The 20,911-nt window shown below is 40.1% G+C and overlaps 1 protein-coding gene across 1 annotated transcript in view; it reads left to right on the top strand.

The window, feature by feature from the left end:
* FAM135B (family with sequence similarity 135 member B) overlaps positions 1 to 20,911 on the top strand; it is a gene marked incomplete at both ends in the record, with an annotated part of 143,919 nt that overhangs the window by 59,489 nt on the left and 63,519 nt on the right. The window contains 3 exons of the mRNA XM_080610716.1: positions 272 to 411; positions 8,049 to 8,119; positions 8,749 to 8,922. Of these exons, the coding sequence (XP_080466842.1) occupies positions 272 to 411; positions 8,049 to 8,119; positions 8,749 to 8,922 (385 nt within the window). The remainder of the gene's footprint in view (positions 1 to 271; positions 412 to 8,048; positions 8,120 to 8,748; positions 8,923 to 20,911) is intronic.

Raw genomic sequence — 20,911 nt, 5'->3', positions numbered from 1 at the left:
ATTTATAGGGTAAGTGCTGTCACAGGGTCCGCTATTCTCATTGTGAAATCCAGCCTGCCTACAGTTTAACATGTATTTTATTTAAGTACCATGTTTGGGAACCTGCAACCCACAGTTACAATCTGTTCCATTACTATTAATTATTGAGAATGCAAGTGTTTAATTACAAGTACTAACACAACTGGCCTAGATAATCCTGAAGTAAAAACATAGGAATAAAAATAAACTCCTTGCAGAGATCCCACCAGGAGTCTGTCTGTGTTTTGTGCAGGTGATTCCAGCCTTTGCTCAGCCTGCGTTCATGAAAACACCGTTTACAGCAGAATATTTCAGATTTTGTACAGAAATGAAGAGATCGTTCTTAATGAATCGATGAACTTCAGAGTGCACTTGCTTCTGGATGGCGAAAGGGTGAGTTGTCTTGGGATGCACATAAAAACCAGGAGGGCTGGGATTCCTTTTATGTAACTCTAGGTGCCATCGCACACATATGTCCATTTGAGATATGGCAGATTCCATTTGAGAAGCTGTTATGGGGTGCCTGTGCTGACACAGGTCTCATCAATATGGCTGGTGGAGGTAAAGGGATGATTTATCTGCCCAAATACCAGCATCTGCATTAGAAGATCGACTGTCTGGTATCCATCATTGCCTATGCTGACAAGGGTGTCTGGGGTGATTTGTTTGTTTGTGAATGCTAATGCTATAAACATCTTCATTAGGTCAGATAGACCCACTGCAATGTGTGTGTTACTAAGTGTTGTCTACATCTGAGCTTTCTAGTGGAATAAGATGTTGACATACACTGATAAATCAGTGTGCCAGAAACTCAAGTGTATCAACCATAGTTTGTCTTTTGTATACACTAGATCTTTCATTCTACATATCTGTAGATCAACCTCACCTGAGAAAACCAGGAAGCTTCTGCATCTTCCTAAGACCAGCTTCTACTTCTCCCATCCATTACTGCTGTCTGCCCCTCCTCTTTTCTTGTGACTGTTTTTTGTTACAGCAATGACAGTACTGTGACCAAGCTCCAGAGTCCCTTTCCACCAGAGGTCTCCTCATCCTTCTCCTTAGTGCTCCTGATTGCAGAAATGCATGGCAGAGTTACTGGAGCTTACCTTCCTGATAGTCCATGTACAACCCCTTTGCTTTCCATCCTGTCTCAGCTAGAATGGGTTCATACTGAGGTGCTCCTGCTCATTGGGCATCCACTCCTTCAGTCAACATGAGCACGCACACAAGAATGGGTGCATGATTTGAACCACCCATCTTGTTGGGTACCATTGGCTTCCTCTTACTAACATCTTCCAGTGAGAACTTCTGTTCCCAGTAGCTACAAGAGAGAAATAATCTTAGAGTATGGAGAGTATTGTTTTACTGGGCTCTTAGACAGAATGGGGGAAAAGTGTCATAGTAGAATGGCACTCAGTTCTGGTCCAAGGTGTCATTGCTGTGCTTTGCCAGCACAAGGACTGGTACAAAATAGATGTCATTGGCACTTGCTCTCAGTGATAGCGAGAGACACATGACATGAGTTGGATTTGTAAAATCAGCAATCCATCAAAAATAGGTCCTATAAGTTATGCAGCCAGTGTGAATCAGAAGCTGTGTGTGGACCTTGGGGCCAGAGATGCTCACTTGTCCTTCCTTTTATAACTTTCTATTTGAGCATGAAGAGATTTGAATTTCTGTTTTGTCCTATTTCAACCCATATATATATGTACGTAATTAGGTTATATATAGATCTAAATTAAAACAGCTAGAGAACTTATATCAGGTTCTTTCATATGCTTACCTTTTCTGCCCACTTTTCTCTTGGTGTTTTGGTTTGAGTTTTTGTTTTGTATTTTGGGGGGGTTTGTTTGTTTGTCTGTCATCAATTTATTCCTCTCTAGAATTGTTTTCTTTGTGCTTAGTGTTTAAATGAAAAATTACCAAATGCAAGTTTCTCATTATTTGTTAGGAAACTGTTCCAACATGCTTAACTGAATATTAATTTCGTCCTTTCTCAGTGGAACATCTCTGATTAAATGTCCCTCCTCTCAAATTACAGCAGTTTCTGCTGTGTTGAGCAGGGATGATTTCTGATGACTTTTGCATTAATATTCAGGAAAGTTGTGCACCTCACAAAATGAGAAAAAGAAAACCAAAAATCCCACAAGATTCTTGTCATCAAAACTCATTCTGACTCCTGATGTGCTGTGTACATTATATTTGTCTTTTTATAGGAGGTCCCTTGGAAAATGACAGCTCCCCAGTTTTGTAATTACAGAATAGTTTTCTCTGTATGATGAAGCTGCTTTGGGTTTTCAGGGATGCAGTGTAAAAGGATAAACAGGTCTGTTGGTCCTACATGAGTGTTGAAGACACCAAAAAATCAAGCACAAAACCTGAAGGTCTGTAAAACTACTTGCATGTTGAGCAGACTACCACAATTGACCTCTGCTTGATGCTCCCAGGCCTGTTTCATCTGCTTTGATGTCTTGTGCTCCACAACTTTAAAGATGTTACATAAATATAGGAGAGACTGAAGTGTGCAACTCCATCAGGCACTATGGTCAGAAGAAACCTTTTACATCCACAACTATTGTTCAGAGATGGTTTTGCATCTCTGACACCTAGTCCATGCAATCCTTGCAATGTGGCATTGGCAGAATGCTTGCAGCTTTTTAGTGTTTTAAATATTATCTCTGTTCATAACCTTTTAATTTATTCAATACAGAACAGATTTAAGTCCTTTTTGTGCCAACTGTGTGCTATGGTGATGTTTTGGAGGTTTTTTTCGGTTGAGGGTGAAGGATTTGTTTCCTGCTTTTTCTGCAAATGGAAGTTACGATAAATAAGGAAGTCAGACTGAGTAACGGAAATATTGACTTGATATGCTTCATATGCTTGATTCCATGATTCTACGTAGTTTTTGTTGTCAGACCTAGACTTATCAATTATTATAACAAGGAAGCAGTATGCTTATCGTGTTACAGTAGTTTTGCTGCTGAGACACGTGCTGACATAGGCTCAGTACACAAAAAAACACCAAACAAAAAAACCTCAATGTGAATGCCCACATTAGATTATTTGTTACTGGTTGTTTTGAGTTTTTTTTTCCCTTTTTCTTTTTCCCTCCTCTTGCATAACCTTCAATAAGCTTAAATATGGAAATACATCTCTTTTTGTCTGGCATTAAATGGAAAAAAACCTCTATTATCCTCCTAGAAGTGGCACTAAACACATCTTTCAGAATATAAATGGTGCCTTAAAACTTTCTGATTTATCAGATGCCTTTTGCTATACTACCCAAAAATACAGCATTATTTTGAATTCACAGGGAACAATATTGCAGGGCTGAGGCAACCTTTAATGTTACAAAGAAGTCTAATTTATTTTCATAAGCTTTTGCTTTCATTCTTATTAAAGAAGGAGCTCTGCCGCTTTCATCAAGCAATAAACCAGGTAACTTGTCTGTTTCCTTGCTTGCTGGCTCCATTCAGGGACAATTTAGTAGCAGGGAGAGGACAGAGTGAGGCAAGCTGGGATATCACAGTATATTAGATTTTGTACTTTCCAGAGAAATCTAAGTGGGATTGGACATCCAGATCATTCCGCCCGACATTCTGGCTAAATGGTTAAATATTATGGACATACATCACAAAAACGCTGGAAACTTCAGTATAATCACAGCTCTTAAAAGCTAAACCAAAGATATGAAGGTAATCCTGAAAAAGTAGGATTCAGAACTGAAATGATGCAATTGATCGATTCCAGGCCAGTTTAACAGAAATTGAAATACTTTGTATATACTTTTTTGTTGTATAAAATACTTTTCGTATACTAATATTTTCTACTGTACAGATTCCAAACAGCGTTTAATGGAATTCGTTTCCCTCTCAGTGCAGTCTTTTGGCAAGAGAGGCAGTTTAAAAAAGAAAGAGGCTCCTTAGAAAACCCAGAACTCGTGACAGCACCTTCTGGAAAATTGTGAGTGCTCACAGATGACTATGGAGTCTTTCTGCATGAGCCATGAGGCCCCAAGGTGGGAGCACTAGGGGAAAGCTAGGCACCCCCCAAGCAATGGAGAACACAACACTGAATCTGAAGGTTTGTTTTCCACAAGATGATGCTAGAGCAAAAAGGTAGAGATGCAAACAATGAGGAATTAATCAAATGAGAAATGACAAAATTAATTTCATCATTTGATTTTAAAGAGGGAAAAATAATTAAATTCATGTATTATTTAGAAAGAAAGCTTTCAAAATTTCTGTTCAGAACTCTCTTCACTTAGTCTATTTTTGACTGCAGACAAGATCAGCATGTGAAATGCAATATTTCCCAGAGGGCAGATGTTCTAAGTTTCCCTTATAGTTATTTGGGTGTATGGAATATTACAGAACAGAATAATATTACTTGCTCAGTATGAATATATTTCCATAAACACAGATCTTTATTTTCTTTTTCACAAGTTGTGATTTTAATCATTAACACAGCTGAGAGGTCCAAGAACTTTGTAGAAAATTAGGAAGAACCTGACAGAGAATATCTAGGAGGACACTGCTTGGCTTAACCAAACACTGATTATATTCCAGAGAAAATTTTCAAGTTAATTTCTTAAGTTGGCTGGTGTTAAAATTTATAACTTTTCTTCAGGAGAAAAATAAATAAATAGGTAAATCTGATTATCAGAATTCTGGGCAATTACACAGTCTGTAAATTATAACTGTGGAAAACACCGTAATAGTCCCACTAGTGCTAAAATAAACAGATGATACTTAAGGACAGTATTATTTCATATAGGATCTTAAGGAATGATAAAGTTTGATTACCTCTTCTGTGTGAGCTATGGCAAGGCTATTTTATCAGCAGGTATCAAAGCTGTATAGTAACTTTCATCTTGTAATTATTGTACCTAATTCTGTGTTCTGGTTTCAGCCTTAGCAGTTATTTTTCTCCTTAGTAGCTGGTGCAGTGCCGTGTTTTGGCTTCAGTCTGAAAACGACGCTGATAACACACCGATGGTTTAGTTGTTGCTCAGTAGAACTTACCCTGATCAAGGACTTTTCAGTCTCTTGCTCTGCCAGTGAGGAGGGGCACAGGAAGCCGGGAGGAAGCAGAGACAGGACCCCTGACCCAAACCAGCCAAAGGGGTATTCCATAACACAGCACGTCAGGCCCTGTATAGAAACTGAAGGGAGTCACCTGAAAGGGACCAGTCACTGATCAGGTTGGGCTGGGTGTCGGTCAGCAGGTAGTGAGCAATTGTTTTGTGCATCACTTGGGTTTTCTGGAGTTTTATTTCTTCTCCTGTTGTTTCCTATTATTATTATTCGTATTCATTCTATTATCCCTATATTTTACTTTATTTTAGTTATTAAATTGTTCTTATCTCAACCTGTGAGGTTTACATTGTTTTGATTCTCTTCCCTATCCTACCTGGAGGAAGAGGGGTGAGTGAATTGCTGCATGGTGCTGAGTTACCAGCTGGGTCTAAACCACAGCATTCTGTTGTGTCTCAACCTGCACATAAGCCATTTAATGATGATTTCTCATTAAGAGTCCAGTGATTTTTGAACTGTTCACTTTTCACTTAATTTAATATTACCTCCATTATACAAAGGAAAACATGTAATCTGTGTAGTGAGAATTGTGATTTGATTTTATGTAGGCTTTTGCAGTATTCTGAGCAGTCTGGTTATGATACAGTTATGGGATTAAAGAAAATCCTATACTTGCACCTTAACTCACAACCCCATGCAGTGCTGAATATCTCTAAGTGTCTCAGACATCTGCTTATTGCCTCAAGGTGTTTTGAACTAGTGTCACTTGCTATAGACCGTGTTTTAAACACAGACTCAGATTTCAGTGACAGTTGCAGGTGTTCGCCAGTATTAGGCACAGACACAAGATTTCATCCTCTCTGTTGGAGGATGAGATTTGCTTTGTCTGAAGCACTCTACTTGAGCTGAATTCCTAATTTAAATTCAGACCGCAGCTTCAATAATGATTATTTCCTTTACAATTGCCAGCAACTGTGATTTTTAGTGACAACAGCTCATTAAAAAAGAAAAAGTCTTTTATTCTGAAAGACATACTTCCAGGTGTTTAGAGACAAATGCAAAAGAGAAAGCACATTTTCAGTAAACAGAAGCTGGAATTTTCTCATCACATCTGTGCCTGTGGTCATGCTAGAAGAATCATCGAATAGTTAGGTTTGGAAAGGACCTTACGATCATCTAGTTTCAACCCCCCCTGCCATGGGCAGGGGTACTGTATTTCTCCAGAAGGGTTTAATTTTACGTCTTTGATAATTTTGTCAAGGTACAATTGATCCTGGACTCAGTTTTCTTGCTTCAGCAGAAAAATGGTACTCTGTAGATGGAGTTTCACCTTTGGAGAACTTAGCTAAATATGGTTTATGTTACATATTTTAAGAATCGTACCTGTCAGAGCGTGCTAGGTGCCTTTGACATTGCCTTCAGTGCATTATTGGTATATTCTGTTATTAAGAAGTAGAATTCCTCTTGCCTAATTTAAGCCATCTAAAATTCAAGCGCATCTAGAGCAAGATATTTCTCTAGGCTCTATTTGTTATTACTGGAAAGAGGCAAGCAGAAACAGAAATCAACCGTCCTTTTCCAGTGTGTACCTCAGGATGGGCCACCTCATTGTGTGCATCTGCTTGTTGTTTTCAAATGTCAGAAGACAGAACTCAGATGTCTCACCTCACCTTTCTGTGGCAAAAAATGAGTAAAAAAAGTTGTATTTATAATATCCTCTTCCCAGTGAACAACTCCACTTTTCCAGCGGCATTCCTTCCAGCCCTGGTTGTACTCTGGTATGAAATAAAATATTCTTATGCTGTCATTTAAAAAAAAAAAATAAAAACAATCAAAACTAATTTTGTAATAAAATGGGCAAATTTTTGTTCACATTTTCATTCAGGTTGATAGAAATAAAACCATTTTTTATTCTACTAAACCTACTTTGCTGGGAAAAAAAAAAAAAAAAAGACATTTCTAAGGAGTGAAGGAAGTGCTGGTCAGCTTTATCCTTCTTCTATTCTAATTTATTTATTTTCTTTGATTATGGTTGCTTTAACTGTGCCAAAATGGGATGTGTTATCCTATGTAGTCCTTTCCAGGTGAAGGAACTGACAGCTCTCTTCATGTACTGTGTCAGAAAACCCAATTAAAGTATTTTATTGACAATAAAAGAAGAGTAATCTTGCTGGTGGGACTTATAAGATGAAGGTACCAATGAACTGGCTTCTCATCACACATGATACATTCAGTGTTTTTGGTGAGCTGAATTGACTGTTTAAACGTGTTGAGCATTCTAAACCAAAGTGAATAATTAAACTTCTGTTAATTGAAGCTTTAAAACCAGCAAGAAAGAATTGAATTTTGCAAAGAAAATGGACTAGATGAGAATCAGTGACAAACTACATCCATGAATCTGTCAAGAGCCAGAAAGAGTGACTGGAAGGCAGGAAAACCTCAGTTTGCTGAAAAACACATTAAAAGGCTAATGATAGAGATGAGAAATTGTCAGAATTATTTTAGCGTTTTCTGATCATTTTAAGCTGTAAACTTTGAATCTTGTACTAGTTACAATTAGGTAACCAGAAAGAGTCATGACTGTTTCTCAACCAAGAAAACCTATTCCTCATTCAGGCGACAAGGAAACCCAAACAAATACTCGTTCAGTGAGGGAACACAGCTTCGGAAATACTCTGCTGACTCAGTGTGCAAGGAGCAAGGATCCAACACATGCAGTACTCTGTGCATGCTGATTACTCATGTCTTGAGTGATTTCTTTGACCTGACAGGACACCTGGAGCAGATAACACCTCTGACTTCTCTGGTTCCCCCTGACTCCTCCAGCCATTATCTCAACTTGCTGTCACATTGGCTCCTTTCTGCTACTGTGGTGGGGTGCTGCTGTCGCTGCATATTTTTGCCTTTGCTCTTATCAGACAAACCCATCCACTTTTGCCTTCAGTGTTGTGGTAGACAACTCTTAAAGGTAACCTTGCCTTTCTCTTTTTGTAGGTGGAAGATGCATTAAGTGAGGCAGATTTTCAGCTCAAGTTGGACCTGCACTTTACTGATAGTGAACAACAGTAAGTGCTGTTTTAAAGCTTAATTGGTAATGTGTGAGATTTTCAAAGTTGTTAAGTGTTGTTCTATCTCTGCTGCTGTTAAAGTCAAATGGAATATGACCTCCGTGTGAGCAGGGGCTGCAGTTCATGAGCACGTTTATCTTAGGAGACAACAGAGTATTTTCTAGCTGAAGATGGGTGAAGACCATACTGAGCACTTTTCTTGTATTAAGAACCAAAACTGTCTCTATAGTTTAGGAGGAAGAAGTCTTCCCATTGAGTTTGAGTTCTTCCAACTGCATTTGATTTCCTAATCTCAGGTGAAGTGGGAGCAGCATTCCTTCCTGAGACATAGCAGAAAGTGTGATCCCAGATATTATTCAATCTCACTGAATCACAGAAAAGGCTTCCAACGACTTCAGCAACATGTACAGGAGGACAGGACAGGAGGAGTGCAAAGAAATCATCTAAGCTCTGTTTCACACCAAGACTGTCCCCCTGTGATTTAACTCATATCCATAGGGCCCTAAACAGATTTCAAGATCAAGTTTCCTTTATCTCCAAGATACAAAAAGTGAAAGCTTGTTCTCAGCCAAGATTAAAAAGAACTGAGACATTCAAGTTATGAGATTGTGTTCTTTGTGTTCCAGGCTGAGAGATGTTCCAGCGATCCCCATGATCAGCAGCCGTACACTGTGTCTCCACTTCCACCCCCGGAGAGGTCTGCACCACCATGTTCCTGTCATGTTTGACTATTTCCACCTGTCAGTGATATCCGTCACGGTGCATGCATCACTGGTAGCATTACACCAGCCTCTGATCAGGTAAAGGATACAGAAATGCCTCTTGAAAGGCAGAGACTCCTCTTGTGAGTTCTTTAGATTATGCATAGGAGAAGATAGAGGAAAGAGGATAATTTAATTTCAAGGATTTTTGGTCCTGGGCTACAATTCTGGAATCTGGTGTTTAGGGCCAGCCTCTGACACAGGCTACTTCCTTTGATAAGACAGTAAGGGTCTGATTAAAAACTAGCAAAACCTTTGGGAAGAGGTTCAGAGATTTTAATTATTCTTGAACTCTCTGTTTCCCATCTGTGACATGAGGAAAGTGGAAATTTTCTTTTCTTTGGCAGATTTTCCTCTTTAGTCTAAAACCCACTAAGAGCATTTACATTCCCCCCCTCCCGCCATTGGTTTTGTAAAGCATTTAGGACAGCTGGAGTCTAATCTCATCTGTGGCCTCTGTGCATTAGCATAATTCATAACATGGCTAGAAGGAGGCATGCATGAGTCAGGACTGGATAAGGCTGTGTTGGTTTCTGCTTTGCAGCATCATCTGATTTAACCATGTAGCAGTATAATTCTAGCTGCCATGAGGTCTAGGTGTGATTTATGTTATCTGATTCATAATGACAAGATACTAATTCAGAATTCCTTCAAACAAAACAGGGCTGGAGGTCAATATCCTCTAATATTTAGAGCAGGCGAGGGGAAGCAAAAGTCTTTCTGGCAATTTACTTTGTGGTTAATCTTGTCATTGCATGAGATAAAGAGTGCTGAGAGGGAGGGAACTCCTTTGGTCCTGAAACAAAAAGCAGTGCTCAGCATTATTCAGCTTCTCTTACTCCAGCAAGGCCTTGCTGTTTACCAAATGACCAGGAGACTCAAATTTGTCAAATATTGTGCAGAGAACACTGCATCCGAAAACAAAGATGAACCTATAGACCCTTTTTTTAGACAGGTTTTGTGTCTTGACTTTATACATCTTTGCTTCAGTTCTCCATTTGTGTAAAGGCATTGCTTGTAGAATGAATTGAGATTGAAAGAGGTTGAGTTGTGACAGTGATGTGACTCTTATTAATGGATCAGACTGACATACCTTTTTTCTTCAGCAGCTGAAGTACAGGTGTAACTGCTGTATCTCTCCCTGCTATGCGTTGACTTTTAAAATAGTGAATTAGATTGTAACAGACTCCTTCTAACCAAATAATTTTCTTCAGATAATTTGCCCATTGTTCTACTATATAAAAGGATGAAAGAACAAGTTATCATGCTTAATGACTGTTTTCAGTGCTTTGTTATCCTCTAATGAATGGGACTTGTTACTGTTATTAGGCATAAATAGCCTAATATTTTTGCCTAACTGATGAGCTACTGTTCCATAGTCAGATTATTATAGCTTTTAAAATATGATATTGTGGACATTTATGAACTATACAATATTTTTACTTAATGCAGTGGAATGAAGATTTTTGACAACGCAATATAAAGTCTCAATCGCTTAAGGCAGTAAAATAATTTTAAAGTGTGATACTGAGCATTCTCTAAATATAAAGCAGGGTGAAGACATTAGTGCCAAAGGAATTCCAATTCCAAGCATTCTGAAACAAAACCAGCCAACTGAAATCTGGTTTTCTCACGACTCAAAGCCTTCCTGCTTAGACATTACTAGGAATATAGACAAAAGGGTTTAATTGGACAATCATATCTTTATTTTTGTAACACAATAGAACCCAAATGACTGTAAAGTCTTTTCTGTTACATTATGGAAATAATAAACACCAGATAGTTACATTGTCTGGGAAAAATATCCATGCAGTATTTCACTGTGTTTAGTTTGCTACCTTGAACTGTGCCATTATAGTACGCACTTTACATGTATATACATACCGTTTCCACACTTATAGAATCATAGAATCATAGAATAGTTAGGGTTGAAAAGGACCTTAAGATCATCCAGTTCCAACCACCCTGTCATGGGCAGGGACACCTCACACTAAACCATGCCACCCAAGGCCTCATCCAACCTGGCCTTGAACACCACCAAGGATGGAGCATTCACAGCCTCCCTGGGCAACCCATTCCAGTGCCTCACCACCCTCACAGTAAAGAATTTCTTCCTTAGATCCAATCTAAACTTCCCCTGTTTAAGTTTGAACCCGTTACCCCTTGTCCTGTCACTACAGTCGCTGATGAAGAGTCCATCCCCAGCATCCTTGGAGGCCCCCTTCAGATACTGGAAGGCTGCTCTGAGGTCTCCACGCAGCTTCTCTTCTCCAGGCTGAACAGCCCCAACTTTCTCAGCCTGTCTCCATACAGGAGGTGCTCCAGTCCCCTGATCATCCTCGTGGCCTCCTCTGGACTTGTTCCAACAGTTCCATGTCCTTTTTATGTTGAGGACACCAGAACTGCACACAATACTCCAAGTGAGGTCTCCCGAGAGCAGAGCAGAGGGGCAGGATCACCTCCTTTGACCTGCTGGTCACGCTCCTCTTGATGCAGCCCAGGATACGGTTGCTTTCTGGGCTGCGAGCGCACACTGAAGCCGGCTCATGTTCATTTTCTCATCGACCAACACCCCCAAGTCCTTCTCTGCAGGGCTGCTCTGAATCTCTTCTCTACCCAACCTGTAGCTGTGCCTGGGATTGCTCCGACCCAGGTGTAGGACCTTGCACATGTATACACTTATATGTAAAACAGGAATAGTTCTAGACCTATCCTGAAAATAAGGATCACACATTATGTGCAATCAAAATTCACTGCTGTCCTGAAGTTATCCTGGAAAACAACTTTGCCTGAAGCAGAGCTTTTTGCTCACATATGCCTTGTGGACTCAGCTTTTCATATCTTGTTAGCTTTGTGGGCATATCCAATACTCTTCCCCAGAGTTCTTCCCTGTTGCCTGTATTTAAACAGTGAAAACAGCAGGGAAATCATCAAGACCGAGTTAAGCCTTTCTCTGCAGGGTAATGTACACCCACAAATAGCTCTTGCTGGGCAAACCTTGCCAGGGTACTTCCATTGACTCCTGTTTTTTGACAAGAGAACATTTTGATATTGATGTTTGTCCTGGTTAATAATTCTTACATAATAAATATTACATTAGGTTTGAGACTTTGAAGCCCTCACCTCTGACCAAACTGAGAATGAGTGAAATTCATGTTTCTGGGATTCTTTGCAGGATTCTGCACCTGAGACAGGCCAACCCCCAGTATCAATACAGGCAGCTGGGCATTGAAGCGATAGAGAGCAGCTCTGAAGAGATGGACTTGGGGGTATTGGTGGATGAAATATTGGATCTGAGCTGGCAGTGAGCGCTCGCAGCCGAGAAAGCCAGTTGTATTTTGGGCTGCATAGAAAGAAGTGTGACCAGCAGGTTAAGAGAGGTGATTCTGCTCCTCTACTCTGCTCTGGTGAGACCCCACTTGGAGTACTGAGTGCAGTTCTCATGTCTTCAGTACAAGAAAGACATGGACCTGTTGGAGAGGGACCAGGGAAGGGCCACAGAAATGATCAGAGGGATGAAGCACCTCCCCTCTAAGGAGTGGCTGAGAGAGTTGGGGCTTTTCAGCCTCAAGAAGAGAAGACACTGGGAGACCTTACTGCTGCCTTTCAGTACTTAAAAGGGGCTTATAAGAAAGATGGGAAAAGACTTTTTCGCAAGGCCTGTTGCAATACAATGAGGGGTAATTGTTTTAAACTAAAAAGGGAGATTCAGGTTGGATGTGACGAAGAAATACTTTACAATGAGGGTGGTAAAATACTGGCATAAGTTGCCCAGAGAGGTGGTGGATGCCCCATCTCTGGAAACATTCAAGGCCAGGCTGGATGTGGCTCTGGGCAACCTAATCTAGATGAAGATGTCCCTGCTCATTGGAAGGTGTTGGAACTAGATGTCCTTTGAAGGTCCCTTTCAACCCAAACTGTTGTATGATTCTATGAATCTATGATTCTATTCTATGATTCTGGATGGAAATTTTTTGATTCAGCTTTTCTAAAGAGTATAGCCCTCAGCTTTCTAAAACAGTCTCAATTCTTGGCAACTTCTAATGGCTTTATGCATTTATTAAGGAGGTGAGAGGCTGAGTAGGATGGTAATGGAGGCAGGCTTGCAGTCAGCTTACCTCCAGTTGTTGTATCTCTACAGCAATCGTATTTGGTATAGTTGTGGGATGACCAGGAGCACGGTGATGCTTTGGGGCTCAGATCATCTTCTTTCTTGGCTCCTTGAGCAGCTGCATCCCTCTGAAATGCTGCAGAGGGGACTTTGAGCAGCAGGAAAGGGGCTGGGTGTCCTTGCAGAACACTGAGCTATAACTTGGCTGAAAATTCTCTCTTTAACCTTTAGAGTTCTTTGACTTCTCTAAAAAGCACCCCAGAAGTGGCTGTGGAAGCTGGACCACTTAGGGCCAGCTCCAAAACTTCAGTTTTCCAGGCAGAAGTGTAGTAATAGGGGAGAAGAGGGGTGTAGAATACGGTGGTGGCAATAGCTGTTGTCTCAACCCAAAACACTGCTTCCCTCACCCTTGTCTTGCACTACACCCAACCTTTTCCACCAGATACAACAGCACATTTGTGACACCACTGCATGCCAACCACATGCATGCTCCCTGCAGTGATAGCTGCTGTGCAGGGCCACTGTATCTGCACTGAGTGCTTTTGGCTGCTGCAGGTCATGGAGCAGCATCTTCAGACTTTTGGGATGGGGGACAAATAGAGGAGAACCTAGAGCAGGAGCTGGGGGACGTCTCTCCTAACATCACAGAAATGAGAGCTCTCTTTGGGAAGCAAAGGAGTTGACTCTGGCAACCTCGTTTTACCCAGGGTGACAGGTGATCCCAGAAAGTCTGTCAAAAGAGAAAAGGGTGTTCAGGCTTGAGACTACTTCCCTGCTGAATGCACTGGCTTTCACAAACTGCTTAAACACCTTTTTTATTCTCTTACCTAAGCTCCAGAGGCCAAGTGTGCATAAGCAGTTGTAGGAGGAAAGTTGAGTTAGGGCTTTTGGGCTCCAGTTTTCAGTTTTGTATTGGTTTCTGGCCTGAGGCACTGACTTTTCCCTTAGCTCCCTGTCACCAGCTTCACAGCTGGTCCAGTCTATAACTGCAACCAGCAGTTATTAGCCCAGCATCAGCTGTTTTGCTCCAGCACAGTTCAGACTTCAAGAAATTTTCTGCTTTTCCCAAAGGGATATGTCCATGTGGTACTACTTAGTCTCAGGTATGCTGCAAGCTCAGTGCCTTTCTTATGTTGGACTTATTTAAGAATCAAGCAGTAAGAAACATGGTTACCTGCTTCATTAATTCCATAGACCTCCTCATCACTCTTTCCCAAGAGGAGTTAGCATATGCTGTGGTTTATAAGTAAAAATACAACTTGTAAATAATCTCTGACACAAGTACCCTAATACATCCTTTCTGCCACACACAGTTTCCCACACTGAAAACAATGCCCTACATGTTGTTTCCTATTAAGCAGCATGGACAACAGGATCTGGTTGGCATGTCTTACACTGGAAATTTATCCAGTGATTTCAGATGATTTATACCTTCTTCCCCTGAAAGCTTTCTGGAAATGTAGGAGCTGGTGTTCAGCACCAAACTGCTATTCTCTGTACAGGTTGGTCTCCCTAAAGCTCTGCTTTGCCTAAGGAGTGCAGAATCCAACTCACTTGATGGCCACAGCTTTCTGGATGCTCCTCAACTTTCTCTTCCACACTTCCATACGTACGTCTATGTGAAAAGCAAATTAGACTTTCAGTATTTTACTTGTTAACTTTGAATTCTTTACTGCCCGCATCCAAATCACTGCATGAGAATCAAGAAATCTTGGTGACATCTGAGATAGGCAAATAATGTAATAGAAATTTTTCTGGTGGAGAAACCAAGACAGAGTTGCTGAATTTTTCAGTGACTTGAACTTGTTCTGCTCTGGGAAGAGGGAACATAATCAAAGGGACACAGACTATTTGAAGGTTTCAGCCCTGACCTAGTTCTGTTCTGCTCCACTGCACTGAGGAATCAGGCCAAACCTGGCCATCCTTGAGCAATTTTCTCTCACCTAAATTCTTTTATTCCCAGTCATCCTCCTGTTCTTCAAAAGCACAACTGATATATCTATTGTGACACACACTCTGTACTACCCTGGAATCTGGATGCAGAACATGCAGGTCAATTTTCTTTATGATTGTAAAAGTAGCTGGCACGTACTTACAGGCAGTTTATATTCAAAACTGCCGAAGATGTTATTCTGGGTAGTGAATTTAATGAATTATCTTCTATCTGCATCCTATTTACAAATAAATTAATCCATAGAAAGAAATGCAATATTTATGCAGTAAAGAGCTATTGCTTCCATAATATTATTAAAATAATACTGGTTTATATTTTTTCTTCTAAGAACCCTTGCATAAGAATTAGATGTCTTTTCCTTTGAATTTTCTTTATTCACTACTGTTTGCTATATATCTGCAGAGATTAAACTCTGATACGCCGTTCTTCTAAGCTACCAGCCAAGAAGTCACATAAGAGAAACCTATTTCTGAGTCAAACATTCAACTCCTCCCACCCCCAAATCAAAAAGTAAGATAACCCCACCTCAAACTAAATAAGTATAATTACATTATTTTACTTGCTTTCAAGCTTTATAGCAACTGAGATTAAGTTCAGGACAAATGAACGAGCATTTTCCAGCAACCAAAATCACAAAGAGATTTGAAACCAGATCCCCCTGACTCTGTTTGGGATCTAGGAAGAGATAGCTCTTTCCATTACAAATTTTATATTAATAAATCTTATCAGTTTTACCCAAGGAGCTCAGAACATTTTACAATCACTGATTAACGAAACTGCTTATGTAAGGGGGAAATGTACAGGAGCACAATCTGTCAGTATCCACGTAGTATTCTCAAATATGAACAACAGGTCATCAATGTAACCTGTTTGCAAGTGCTGGTAGTAGTTTGCCAAAAGCCATGTTAAAGTTTTGAGTTAGAACACTGAGGGAAATCAGTGCTGTGCATTACATTTTACCTGATCTGTGGGAGCTTGAAGGAAGTTCCTGGCGAACAGGCTGCCCAGGGGGGTTGTGGAGTCTCCTTCTCTGGAGACATTCAAAACCCACCTGGACACATTCCTGTGTAACCTTATCTAGGTGTTCCTGCTCCGGCAGGGGGATTGGACTAGATGATCTTTTGAGGTCCCTTCCAATCTCTGGCATACTGTGATACTGTGAAATGCAAATTGTGCTGTCAGTGGAGGGTGTGAGGATTTGATTCTGAATTGTGTCATTTCTATGGGACTTACATATATTTTTTATTTTTTTAAAATCAGTAATATTTCATGCATAAGAGACTGAAGGGAAAAGAATTTATTTCTTCATACCATCTGTCCTAAATGGGAAGCAAGTTCATTTCTTCAACTTCCACTCCTGGTTCATAAAATTATAGAACAGTTAGGGTTGGAAAGGACTTTAAAATCATTTAGTTCCAATCCCCCTGCCATGGGAAGGGAACATCACAATATTACAATTTCTGGTCATTGGAAAATGATGATTGTGTGGGGGTTTTGTTTGGTTTTTTTTACAGTTCGACCATTTCACATAGTGCAAGCTACGGGATTTTTCCAAGCAAGATTCAGATTCCAATCTTGAAATTTTTCTTTTCCCATTCTGCTGAAAACTACAATTAATGAAGAAACTAAGTTTTGCTCACCAGAAAACAAAACAAAACACGGAATCTCTTCATTTGGAAAAAAAAGTGAATGAAAAAATAAGACAGATTATTTATTTTTGGAGGAGTTTAATGTCAAAGGGAATATTATGTTTTATTAAACTGGCCTATAGCATCTATTTTGAATTACTTCAATAACACATCTGAACTAACATTTATTAAGGCCAATCCATTTCTTGTGCTAGGGAACTGCCATCTTGTTTATATATTAGAGAATTGTCCACAGAAGATAAAAAATAGGGAATGATTATTTAATATCTTGCACAATATAAGAACTAAGAGGTGCCACATTCAGCTTTTCAACAGCAGGTTCAAAACAAAGTCCAGCACATATTGCAACGTGCAATTCATTCCAAATGATGTTACAGAGGCCAAAAGCAGGAATCAAAAAGGCAGATTCATTGAAGATAATCATGACTGCTGGAAATAATTGCCTGAATATAGCCTCAGAGTCAGAAAGTTCTTACATTTTGATTGCTGGTATATTGCAGGCTATACCACAGGAAAAAAAAAGACTTTTCAAGGCAACATGTCGTGGTTTTGGGTGACATGGTTTAGTGTGAGGTGCCCCTGCCCATGGCAGGGAGTTGGAACTGGATGATCTTAAGGTCCTTTCCAACCCTAACTATTCTATGATTCTCACCTGTATGTATATGTGTCCATAGAAGGCTACTATAAGAAATAGGAGACTCTTCTGAAGGATAAACTTCAGAAGGATTGGAACTGTTGGACCAAGTCCAGAGGAGGCCACAACGATGATTAGGGGACGGGAGCACCTCCAGCATGAAAACAGGCTGAGAAAGTTGGGGCTGTTCAGCCTGGAGAAGAGAAGGCTGCGTGGAGACCTCAGAGCAGCCTTCCAGTATCTGAAGGGGGCCTCCAAGGATGCTGGGGAGGGACTCTTCACTAGGGACTGTAGTGACAGGACAAGGGGTAACGGGTTCAAACTGAAACAGGGGAAGTTTAGATTGGATCTAAGGAAGAAATTCTTTACTGAGAGGGTGGTGAGGCACTGGAATGGGTTGCCCAGGGAGGCTGTGAATGCTCCATCCTTGGCGGTGTTCAAGGCCAGGTTGGACGAGGCCTTGGGTGGCATGGTTTAGTGTGAGGTGTCCCTGCCCATGGCAGGGGGGTTGGAACTGGATGATCTTAGGGTCCTTTCCAACCTTAACTATTCTATAGTTTTATGAGCCAGCAGTGGATTCTATGATTCTATAAAGATATCTCATGGATAAGGTCATCAAAAGAACAGCTAAAAAAAATAAAAATGAAAAATTGAAAATATTAATTCTGCACTCACATTCATTCTCTCAAACACACACACTTTGCATTTTTTGACCTTTTTTCTTGACTCCAAATTAAAGCTAAAGTTAGCATACAGGATAAGGATATAAATGTTTGTATTAAATCAGAGTTATTAAATATATAGTCATGTAAATAACCAAGAGTTAAGATTCATACAAATAGGCGTGATTGCAGGAATAAATAAAATAAATACAGGAATTAACCCATTTTTGCAAGTAAAAATTGTCTTCAAGCATTATGTAGTTCAGAAAACATTAGGGGAATTTTAACAGTTTGTAAGCCTCCCAGTTAAACTTTCCCTCAACAGACAGATGGAATTATGGCAGGTTTCCCAAAAAAAGGTTTTTATTTTACAGTGCTATGTGAAATCAATTTCCGTAAAACCAAGTGATTAAAATCCCTTGTCTGCTGTAAAAGCAAAATATAAATAAATTAAAAAGGCATTAAAAAGTGCTTTTCTCTCCCTTAAAGCCTTTGAAAGCTTTGCTAATATTCAAATGAGGTTTTGTGTGCAGGCAACATTTATTTAAGCTTCTCTCTCTGATACCATAGCAATAAGTTTTTATTTCTGCTCCCTGAGCCTTTTCAGCAGACCAGGGCAGAAAATATCACCAAATAACATCTGAAATTACTCAGAGCAGTTTTTGTCTCTTGGCTCTTTGAAATTGCTTTAGCTTATTTATTTATTTCTGTATTAAATGTATGAAATACGTGGAAGGACTTCATGCTGTTTAGAAGCAGTCAGCTGGAAATTTCTTGGATCACAAAAATTAATACATACAAATATATGCTACAGTTTTCTACCCCCCACCCGCTTATGGAATGTTCTTTTTGTCAATGTATAAATGCTAGGTAATATATAAGAGAGCAGTTTGACTTGAGGCAAGGCAGGGATTTATGATTAACCTTCTGACATGAGTCCAATTCCTAATTTTGCTTGAGATTTCTTTTTCTGGTGTTGCACACATTACTCAGTTTCCCTTCATATCAGAACCTCCCCTATTATTTGGGTGATAACAAATATTGCTGCATTTCCATTCATTTTGTATCCATCCTTAGCATAATCATCCTTTCTTTTGTTGTGGGCTTCTGTATAGCAGCCAGAACTCTTACCTGTCCTTAAAACCTGAATTAGGTGTAGATACCCATGAATAATAGCTGATCTGAACTGATGTCGCCACATGATACATATCTACATAGAGAAATAACCTCAGATTGAAAGTTTTCACAGAATGAATGGCACTGCCCTGTGAGTTTTAGTTCTGGCACAATATGGTTTTTAAATGTATTTTTGTGCTCTCCGTCTTAGAAACTTTTGTTCTTTCAAGGAGACCAGGTCTTCTGCATGTGATGTAATTTGGGATGCCAGGATGGATATCAGGTGCCTGTGGATGATGATCCCAGTCTGAAAACTGTAGCACAAACTCAATGGCATTACTGAGCAAATGTCTTTTTCTCTTTTCTCTGTAGTTCATTAGCTCAATTCCACCTTCACCTACACAGCATCATAGAATCAGCTAGGTTGGGAAATATCTTTAAGACCATCAAGTCCAAACCTTCACCCCAAGCACTGCCAAGGTCACCACTAAACCATGTCACCAAGAGCCTCATCTGCACAGTTTGTGAACAGTTCCAGGGACGGTGACTCCACCACTGTCCTGAGCAGTCTGTTCCAATGCCTGACCACCTTCTTTCAGTGAAAAAATTGTTCCTAATATCCAATCTAAACTTCCCCTGGTGCAACTTGAGGCCATCTCCTCTTGTCTTATTGCGTGTTACTTGGGAGAAGAGACTGACCCCCACCTCACTGCAACCTCCTTTCAGGTAGTTCTAGAGAGCAATAAGATCGCCCCTGAACCTTCTCTGTTGGCCTTCTTGGCTGCCTGGGTACAAACTGGCTCATTTTCAACACCCCCAGCACCACCTCCTTCTCTGCCAGCAGCTTTCCAGCCGCTCTTCCCCAAGCTTGGAGCACTGCATGGAGTTGTTGTGGCCCAAGTGCATGCTTTGTAAGAACAACTATGGATGCTTGCATCATCATTTAGACTAAGTAATTTGGTTTATTGTATTCACCACAAGTAGCCTGATTTCTCTCTTGAAATCTTGATGTAGTTTATGTACAGCACGTGTTATTACAGGGTCTAACAGTGTGGTTTATCTCACCAAACTTCAGCTGTTTACAAGGCAGTCATCCTAGCCTCCCTTTATAGTCCACAATAAGAAATAAGCATTTTGAGGGTGAAACGTGTCTGACCTATTTGATATTACTACTTCAGAAAGAGACGAGTCACACATTGGAAATGTCAGTTCCTCTCCAGCAAATATAAAGGCAGCCTACATCATTTACTAGGATGTAGACATTTGCTCAGATTAATCCAGAATAAGAGCCCTAGCTTTTCATCAGGACTCTGGCAGGCTCAATGCTGAGCAAACTCGAAACAAGAAGTTTCACTTTTAATGGGTCCATGCTAGAAGACAGGAGACATATAGATACAGTCAGAAGGGAACACTATAACTATAATAGTCTGCACTGAGAGGCGAAGATATCAGCCTAAACCAACTTAAATTTTGTCAGGCTTTTGAGAAAGAATTTGGACAACAGCAAAATTGTGTTGTGAATGGGTATGGGAGAACACATCCCAAATGAATGGACTGTACCCAGGAAAGTGAAATGCGGGGGCTGAAGTCTTGTATTTTTGGTGCTGGAAGCTTTATGTCATGGAACAGTGAGAAGTGGGAACTAAACTTCCAATCTGTAATAAAAGATTGGGATGAGATATAAAGGATGTTGGTAGTGTAGGGAGATTCACAATTGCACAGTTCAAAATGAAGTGTGATATGGTTAAAGCCAGAGAGAAAGATGTTGCATCACCCAAGATGTAAGCTGATGAGAAGCTGGATTAAGAGTATCATCTATGTGCATAAATGGAAAAGTAACGTTGAGAAGTTATGCTGGAAAAAGATCTGTAAGAGAGCAGAGAAAGGACTGAGTGAATGGTA

Source organism: Psittacula echo, assembly GCF_963264785.1.
Source record: "Psittacula echo genome assembly, chromosome: 2".
NCBI lineage: Eukaryota > Metazoa > Chordata > Aves > Psittaciformes > Psittacidae > Psittacula > Psittacula echo.
Note: the sequence above shows the minus strand (reverse complement) of the source record. Positions and strands in the feature narration are given on the sequence as shown.